This window comes from Arctopsyche grandis, chromosome 8 (assembly GCF_051622035.1).
Source record: "Arctopsyche grandis isolate Sample6627 chromosome 8, ASM5162203v2, whole genome shotgun sequence".
NCBI classification, from domain to species: Eukaryota; Metazoa; Arthropoda; class Insecta; order Trichoptera; family Hydropsychidae; genus Arctopsyche; species Arctopsyche grandis.
In genome coordinates, this window is record NC_135362.1 from 6,892,460 (window position 1) to 6,901,796 (window position 9,337).

The 9,337-nt window shown below is 34.7% G+C and overlaps 4 protein-coding genes across 5 annotated transcripts; 3 read left to right on the forward strand and 1 right to left on the reverse strand.

The window, feature by feature from the left end:
• Positions 1-69: 69 nt before the first annotated feature.
• On the forward strand, positions 70-2,933 carry Edem1 (ER degradation-enhancing alpha-mannosidase-like protein 2). The gene is made up of 8 exons (XM_077436623.1): positions 70-209; positions 302-598; positions 685-928; positions 1,103-1,253; positions 1,337-1,516; positions 1,588-1,844; positions 1,919-2,163; positions 2,228-2,933. Exons 1-8 carry the CDS (start codon positions 103-105, stop codon positions 2,931-2,933), a joined length of 2,187 nt encoding a protein of 728 aa, XP_077292749.1. The 5' UTR covers positions 70-102.
• A 203-nt stretch (positions 2,934-3,136) lies between these two features.
• LOC143915808 (testis-specific serine/threonine-protein kinase 1-like) lies at positions 3,137-4,161 on the forward strand. The gene is made up of 2 exons (XM_077436624.1): positions 3,137-3,250; positions 3,348-4,161. Exons 1-2 carry the CDS (start codon positions 3,137-3,139, stop codon positions 4,113-4,115), a joined length of 882 nt encoding a protein of 293 aa, XP_077292750.1. The 3' UTR covers positions 4,116-4,161.
• Positions 4,162-5,359: 1,198 nt separating this feature from the next.
• Rpi (Ribose-5-phosphate isomerase) lies at positions 5,360-6,354 on the forward strand. The gene is made up of 2 exons (XM_077435633.1): positions 5,360-5,592; positions 5,676-6,354. The coding sequence occupies exons 1-2, from the start codon at positions 5,419-5,421 to the stop codon at positions 6,207-6,209; spliced, it is 708 nt and encodes a 235-aa protein (XP_077291759.1). The 5' UTR covers positions 5,360-5,418; the 3' UTR covers positions 6,210-6,354.
• Positions 6,355-6,374: 20 nt separating this feature from the next.
• LOC143915164 (uncharacterized) lies at positions 6,375-8,493 on the reverse strand. Of its 2 annotated transcripts, none has more exons than XM_077435634.1 (3): positions 8,361-8,480; positions 7,845-8,217; positions 6,375-7,774 (listed from the first exon to the last, which is right to left on the reverse strand). In XM_077435634.1, the coding sequence occupies exons 1-3, from the start codon at positions 8,361-8,363 to the stop codon at positions 7,611-7,613; spliced, it is 540 nt and encodes a 179-aa protein (XP_077291760.1). In that variant the 5' UTR covers positions 8,364-8,480; the 3' UTR covers positions 6,375-7,610. The 2 variants fall into 2 exon arrangements, with proteins under 2 accessions (XP_077291760.1, XP_077291762.1); XM_077435636.1 differs by having other exon boundaries at positions 6,746-7,774; positions 8,353-8,493.
• Positions 8,494-9,337: the final 844 nt, after the last annotated feature.

Sequence of the window (9,337 nt, forward strand, 5' to 3'; positions counted from 1 at the left end):
TGTCGCTTTCAATAATTATTATTTTTTTAAATCGGTATGGTCAACTATTGCAGTGTTACGGTATCTGTCAATATTGTGCCAACTGTCACTTGGTGATAAACCATGGTGGCGTTAGCATCTCATCTTCGTTTGTTATTACTATTTTGCTACAGCACCGGTTTTATATTCGCCATTCGTCGCTACACAAAAGATGACGTCATTAAACTCAGGCAAATAAATTAATATATAACACTTTCAATAGAACTTCATAACAAAACAATGAATTTCTTACTGACATAAAACATTAAACGTCAATTTATAGGGAAGAAGTACGCGGTATGTTTCAGCACGCATACGATAGTTATTTAAAATATGCATATCCATATGACGAACTGCGTCCTTTGAGCTGTGACGGTATTGATACATGGGGTAGTTACTCTCTCACCCTCATCGACGCCCTTGATACTTTAGCAGTAATGGGAAACTACACAGAGTTCCAAAGAGTCGTAGAGATAATAAGCGCTAGAGAAAATTTCGATGCAAACATCAACGTATCTGTATTTGAAACAAATATAAGATTAGTAGGAGGTCTTCTAAGTGCACATTTGCTATCACATAGGTAAGGCTAACATATTTTCATTATTATTTGACTTTTTTTAACTTTTTGAATGCTGTATGATTATTTAATATGTTAATAATTTGCAGAGCTGGTGTTAAACTTGAACCGGGTTGGCCTTGTAACGGTCCATTGTTGAGATTAGCAGAAGATGTTGCACAGCGATTAGTCGTAGCATTTGATACTCCGACGGGTATGCCATACGGCACTGTCAATTTAAGATACGGAGTACCTGCTGGCGAAACTAGCGTTACTTGTACAGCCGGCATCGGTACTTTTATTGTTGAATTCGGCGCACTGAGTAGACTTACTGGTGACCCCATATACGAAGAGGTACACTTGGATGCAGTTCTGCAAAATAAATCTAAACCACATGATAATTTAGTGGGAGCTTTATGTACAATCTTAAAGTAAAAGTGATTTTTTTTTCAGAACTAGGCTCATTTTATAATACGATGCTGTTGTTGAAAATATGTATTGGATTATACTATGTTGTATTATTTTTAGGTGGCTTTACATGCTATTGACGCACTTTACAATCATCGTTCACCAATCGGATTATTAGGTAATCATATTGACGTGTTGACAGGACGTTGGGTGGCTCAAGATTCTGGAATAGGAGCCGGGATCGATTCTTATTTTGAATACTTGGTTAAAGGTCAGTGGCTTATGGATATATCTAGTTTGTGTTACAAATTATGTGCAAACATTTTATGTTCTCTAAACTGGGATACGTTTTAGGCGCTATACTATTTCAAAAACCGGAACTAATGGACATGTTTAATGAAGGCAGAGCAATGATTGATAAATATTTGAAAATCAGCGATGGATACGTATGGGCTTCTATGACCAAGGGTCAAGTTACGTTGCCTATATTTCAATCGCTAGAAGCATACTGGCCTGGTGTATTGAGTCTTATAGGTAATGTTATATTCATATTGAATTAAAATAACATTTGAAGAAGACTATTTTGATTGTGATTAAATTTTCAGGCGATTCCGACACGGCAATGCGAATAGTTCAAAATTATCACAGTATTTGGTCGCAGTATGGTTTCACTCCCGAGGAATACAAACTGGTTACAAGACATGCGTCGTCTGGTCGTGAGAGTTACCCTCTGCGACCGGAGCATATTGAATCCATTATGTATTTGTATCGGGACACGAGGGATCCGATATTGCTGCAAATGGGTGAAGATATTTTGAAAAGCATACAGCACAGTGCTAGGACTGAATGTGGATATGCTACGGTATGATTTATGTTCAATTATGTAAGTTCTATGTATTTTTAGTATTTGAAATCTAATATAATAAGTAATTACAGATAAAAGATGTGAGGGATCATAGAAAGGAAGATAGAATGGAATCGTTTTTTTTATCAGAAACTACTAAATATTTGTATTTACTTTTTGATCCTGATAATTTCATTCACAATACTGGTCATGTTGGAACTATTATCGATACGCCCACTGGAGAGTGTATTATTGATGTTGGTGGTCATATTTTCAATACCGAAGCCCATCCTATTGACCCTGCAGCTTTGCAATGTTGTCATAGTGCTAATAAAAGGTAATTTATATTTATTATAATTTGTTCTTAATGTAATAAATATTTTATATTGTTTTATTTTTAGGATTGATTTAGAAAAGTTAGATCAATTTTACAATTATTTTCGAGAGGAAGAAAAATTGAAGTTAAAAATGCACCAACAGAAGCTAGCAGAAAGTAAGAATAATGATTCATTAAATGCATCATTCGATAATCCTTTCGCAATCAATTTGAGTATTCGAATAACCACCGATGAAAAGACTGTGAAGCACGAAAATAAAACTTTAATATTTGTCTCTGAAAGCGAATCGGCCAGTAATGAAAGCCAAGATGAGAATTCGACAAAAAATGTAGAAACTATCGGTCTACAATTCAACGGTCTGAATACTGATAAAGAGCTGATTAATCCTAAAGGTGAGACGATCACCGCATCTGACGAGACTCCGGTCGCTAAAAAGACGTATCCTTTGAACGTTTCCGTTACCGATTACACAGAAGTGACTGAGAATAGTGTGGTAGAGGATTATAGTGAAAAACCGATACCGCCACCGATTATTAAAGATAAGGTTAAGAATCCGGTGTCGTTGTGGCCCGACTTTGTGCAAGGTTTGTTGATTAACTCTTTTCCGGAAAAGGTTAAGTGCGAACCTCAAACGCTGTTGGAGAAAATTCGAAAAGAAAAACTCTATCCCAAACATCCAGCAGTACAAGAGTATCAGTTACTTCAGACGCCAGCTCCTTCATTCCTGAGGAGGATTTCTTTGGGTGGAGAATTTGTTATTGCAAATTGATTTGTTAATATATTCTTATATAATATATTTTAATTATAATATAACTTATGTAATACTATACATATATATTTATAAAGTTTGAATATTGTACATATTTTGTTTTTGGTTACTTAGCAAAATTATTGTTTTTTTTTTATATACATATGAATTATTTATTTTATTAAAATATTTTTGGAAATCGTACTATGTGAAATTTAAATATCATGAGCAATGAAGAAAAAGAAGAAGAACCATTTATAACTAAATCTGTTGAAACTGCTTTGTCTAATAAATCCATTAGATTATTGAAAAAAATTGGCGAAGGCACATATGCAAAGGTTTTTTTTAATTAACCTACAAAGTGATCTGTGATTTTTTTTAAATTACCAAGTATAATTTTCCATCTTTATATAAATTGAATGAATTCCTCTACAGGTGTATTTAGCAAGATACAAAGATGGAGAGAAAAATCAAGACACAGAACTAGCTTGTAAAATAATAGACACGTCTAATGCTCCCCAAGATTTTGTAAAAAAATTTCTTCCAAGAGAGTTGGACATAATAGTGAAGCTCAATCACCCGCATATAATAAACATCCAGGGCGTTTTTCACCGGAAAACACAATTTTTCATTTTGATGGAGTGCGCCGAAAACGGAGACCTTTTGCAACACCTTTTACGCCACGGAGAACTCACCGAGAGGAATGGACGAATGTGGATAAGACAGTTGGCGTTGGCGTTGCAGTATCTGCACAGTATTAAAATAGCACATAGGGATTTGAAGTGCGAAAACGTATTGATTTCGTCGAATTTGAATGTGAAACTGTCCGACTTTGGGTTCGCTCGACTGTGTGTTGATGTAAATGACCATGTTGTATTGAGCGAAACTTACTGCGGTTCTCTTTCGTACGCTTCACCTGAAGTGCTGCGAGGTGAGCCCTACAATCCGAGACAATCTGATATTTGGTCTCTCGGAATCGTACTCTTTGTTATGTATAACGTGTGCATGCCATTTCACGATAATCATGCTAAGAAATTATATATCAAACAAATCAATAGAATGTGGAAATTTAAAAGCGAAGTATTGAAAAAAGTATCTAAAGAATGTGTGAATGCCGTAGATTGTATGATGGAGCCGAACTGTGACAAAAGAATTACTGCTGCCGGTATACTAAAATTAGAATGGATTAATAGAGGAATGTAAAAAATCGAGATGTGTTTATTGAAATAAATTGAAATACATATAATTTTTATGTAAAATGTTTGTTTTATATTTTTTATATTGTTACGTATACTAAAAAGAGCCGCCGAGTAGTTGCAATCCGATTAGCCCGAGTAGCATCCCAGAGACTGTGTGACCGCTATAATTGGTTTCAAGGATTATATCTAGACTCTTAAGTGCATGTAGGATAACAATGGCCGCTATTTGGTCCCTTCTCAGAAGTGACCTATACCATGGTACCGTGGGACCCAATGTCGTAGGAAGACATATCCGAGTACGTGACCATAACAATAGTTAAACAAATCAGACGTCGAAAATGTCCTGAGAGACCTGCCCCTTATAAGGCGGTACTTATATATTTAGCTTTCTTAACTCTACCTACAATTAATTTATTTCTATTTCTCGTTTTATAATTATGTATATGTCTATTCCTAACTATATGATGATTAAAATATTTGGGTAATAGATTCTTATCTAGCTTGTATATAAATTTTAAAGTACTTAATTTTAGACTTATTTATAATGTCCAACCGTTTCAGTTCATCTAACATACTTCTTACATTCTTAGATGGGATCATCGATCTCAATTGGAGATAGTATAAGGGCCGGGCCGCAACGTGCGACTTGCCACTTGCCACATGCGGTAGATGTGACATGCCACACTCGTCAAATTGTTTGTCGCACACATTTCCATACATTTTTTCGTGTCATGCAACAAGTCGGCTGACAAAGTTGCACGGTGCGGCCCGGCCCTCAGCTGTGCTATATTCCTACTAAAGGTCTGTTCATACCTATCAAGCACGACTCGAATCCTGCAAGTACGGACAGTAATCTTTAGTACATTCTATATGGACGCGCATGAATGCGTAAATGCGCATGCGCGAATGGAGTATGTATACGTCCATATAATGTACCAAAGAATACTATCCGCACTTGCAGGACACCTGCAGGATACGGGTCGTGCTGGATATGTATGAACAGACCTTAAACAGTTTATAATCATTTGCAGTAAAATGTAAATAAGCGTTAGTGCTAATTGAACTAAAAGTGTATATTGATTTTAAATACTGTACATGAAGCTGCGCAAATATTCAACATATATTTAAATACACATAAATCATATTCTTTGATAATATCAAAGCCTTTCCTAAAGTAAATTTGAAAAATAAGAAATCAAAAATACAACTAATGGCCGATATTGAGTGTGCTATGGCAAGTATATTGTACGCGGGTAGATTTGACATTGCGAAGTTTAGTCCATTTGTCACGTACTAGAGAGGTTAGAATGTCGTTGGAAGCAGCCAAAGCTGCTGCTGCAGCTCTCGGAGTATGCGCCGTGGCCAAAGGACACGTCGTGGGAATTGGAAGTGGATCCACAGTGGTCCACGCAGTTAAAGCTTTGGCTCACAGACATCTCACCGAGCAACTCAACATTAAATGCATTCCATCTTCATTCCAGGTTAATACCTAATTCATAACCTCAAATTTAAACCTACGATAATCTATTTATGTATCATTAAACTGTTATTCGTACTCCATCAGGCCAAGCAACTTATCCTAGAGCATGGACTACCTTTAGTTGACCTCGATTCTCATCCCGTAATAGACATCGCTATCGATGGAGCTGACGAGGCTGATGCGAATCTCACACTGATCAAGGGTGGCGGTGGATGTCTCTTGCAGGAAAAGATCGTCATATCGTGTGCTAAGAAGTTCATCGTCATAGCTGATCATACCAAGGACTCCAAACGCCTCGGTGAGCAGTATACGAAGGGTATACCTATTGAAGTCGTGCCGATAGCTTACGTTCCTATTACAGCTAAAATTATTAAAGAATTCGGCGGCGAAATTGTGCTGAGGCCTGCCATATCGAAGGCGGGTCCCTGTGTGACAGACAATGGCAATTTTATATTGGATTGGAAGTTCGACAAGACGAAAGATTTTAATTGGGACGATGTTAATACGAAGATATCGATGATTCCGGGAGTTGTTGAAACTGGACTGTTTGTAGCTATGGCCGATAAGGCTTATTTCGGACAAGCCGACGGCACCGTAACGGAACGAAGTGCTAAATAGAGTGCAATATACATGTATAATAAACGATATTATATATTGGTTTAAAAAATAAAGAGTATTTTTATATCATCTTATGGTATTATTATTTAAAATTATGATGAAATAACATTAAAATAATCAGGTTATGTAAATGAGTATGTATAGTAAAAGAAAAAACTTAAATATGCTTATCATGTTTTATTTATTCATATCTTTGGTTACACGAAAAAAAACTGACTAGTTTATTGAGAAATAATAAAGTATTTTTTCTTTAACTTTATCCAAATAAGAATTTGATGTATGTATTTGTAATTTAGATTTGAAGTAATATACATACGCTCATAAACTATTTTTTATAATTACTTATGGAATAAATAAATGTTAAAATTCAATTAGCAAGCTATACGAGACTCGAGATATGTAATTGTAATATGTGTAATTGACAGTGAAATCATGGGATATTTTTTATCAACGATTATACTTTATATTAGACTTGCAAAATCTATATTGAAGATATTTACATTGATAAAATGACTTTAAGTATGATTGCATAAATAGTTATATCAAAAAATATTTTATTTTTATAGATTTAAGTTATAATATAATAGGAATTAACGATATATTAATAAATTTTGTGACAGTTACATATATAATATATATAATCAGGTGTTTTTATATGGCATTAAATTTAGAAAACAAACATTCTCAATATCAGAATACTTTTATAAACAACTTAATAAACAGATATGTTTTTCAAGTATGAAAACAATGTAAGTTAATTCTGGTTCATAACATTGATTACGAGTAATCGGCATAAGAATGTCTGTTTGTATAGAAATATAATATGAACTTTTCGTTGTTAGTACAACTTTTGACTTTGCAAAGCCAGATTCTAATAAGAGTCATTTAAAATGTGCATAGATATAAAGTACAAAAAATACTTTTGATTCACTTCGATTTATAGGCATAGTAAAATTACAATTAGAAGAAATTAGCACGTATTTTTTTTTCAAATAATCATTATCACGAACGACGAGGAACATTTGGCGTGGAATGTTATAGCAATATACATATATATTTACAATGAAAAACTGTGTATTGTTTATGTGCAATAAGAAATATACATTATAATATAAGGTGATAAATAAATGCGTTACTACGGAATTAGCAGTAAAATTCGAGTAAACTAGTAACATAAATCTTTTTCACAATACATTATCTGTCGACGTAGCTATTTTTTGATTGAATGAAGATTGCCGTTTTGTTAATAATACTGTTATTTGTGCATCGGAGCATCTTTTGGTAAAAATAAATGTATTTAATTGGATTGAAAAGTTGCTCACAGTATATATTTACATCACAACATTGTAAATGTAAATAAAATGTAAGAATTAAGGATTTTGGGTGATTTTAAGGGCATGGTTAATACAGGCTGGTTTTCTTCATAATTCGTAAGAACTCTTCTTGATTTATTTCACCGTCGCCATCTCGATCTGCTTCGTCGATCATCTCTTGCAACTCTTCGTCGGTTAAATTTTCACCCAATTCTTTAGCTACGCGTTTTAAATTTTTGAACGATATTTTACCTAAAATTAAAAAAGTTCAATTAGTACTTATAAATGTACGATATTGAGTTAATGAGTGGCGAATGCATACCTGTTTCATCATCGTCGAATAGTTTGAACGCTTTCATTATTTCTTCTTTGATGTCTTTTTCGGCCATTTTAATAGTCATTAACGACAGGAAGTCGTCGAAGGTTACCTTGCCTGTGCCTTCTTTATCAATGTCGGCGATCATTCTTTTAATTTCTTCCTTTTTGGGCTCAAAGCCGAGAGCTCTGATTGCAACTTTCAATTCTTTGGTGTCTATGGAGCCAGAACTGTTCGGATCGAAGAGGTCGAACGCTTCTTTGATGTCGTTCTTTTGATCGTCACTCAGTTCGAATTTAGGACCACCAGATTTTTTCCTCCCTCCCGGTGCCGGCAGAACAGCTGGCACAGTAGATTTCATAGTTGAAGTTGCGATCGACTGATGAAATTAAAAGAAAATTCGTTTTATTCTTTATCAGAAGAATGATCAAATAATTGTTATCAAATTAAACGAAACGTGAAAATGAAAATAGCTGATTATTTTTATAACTTATGTTTGCATTTAAAAGTGTGCTTATTTACCATATTTAACAATTATATGGGGCAGACTCTGATCCGAAGAAAATCTAAGTGAACGTATGGAAATAATCGATTATGGAAGAACCGCCATGCCTAAACAAACCAATGACAACTGGATGCAATATTTTTAAAACTCAAGACCGCGAATTATGGCCATGTATAATAAATGAGGGCACAAAGTATAATCAGGTGTAAATAGAGTTTAATTAAAATAATGTATTTAAACTGCGATTATTAAATATTTTAAATAGAATGCTAGTCGCATTATTATCATATACAAGATGAATCCGGTAAATATGAGTTATTAAGTTCACATATTCACAATTTACTGTATAAATCAGGGCTGCGCCTACCATATGTATAAATGTGTGCAACGTACACAGGTGGCCGAAATAAATAGGAGTCGAAAAAAAAATACGAAACATAACGTTGTACTTTATAAAATGCATTTAGGTTGTCTTGTTGTATACTTGTGGATTGTTGTTGCCAGTGCCGGTTTTAGGGGGGGTTGGGTCGGGCGGCGCCCGAGGGCGCCAAATAAATTAGGGCGCCGCTCGATGCGCCAAATGCGCTTTAAAATTTAAAATTAGAGCGCCAAAAGCCATACAAAATTTTAGATTAGAGTGCCAAAGGCGAAGTTTTTTTCTAAGGGTGTTTATAAAAAATTGCCCGAGGGCGCTATTGGGTGTAAGGCCGGCACTGGCTGTTGCGAGTTACAACTTATAACACACCCGAACCATAATTCGAGGAAATAACGAGATAGCAGCAGGGGTGTCATCTCAATTTTGAACAACGGGTTTCCAATTTTTTTTTTTAATAAAATTATTTTGAATATATATTTGTACAAATGTATATACATTACATGAAAGTTCATTAAATTATGGGGGATGAACGGATGAGACGACTGGCATGTTGATGCACGTGTTTTATTTATGACAGCTGAAGGCAGAGTGAGTAGTTAGCTCCGAACACAATCGAGT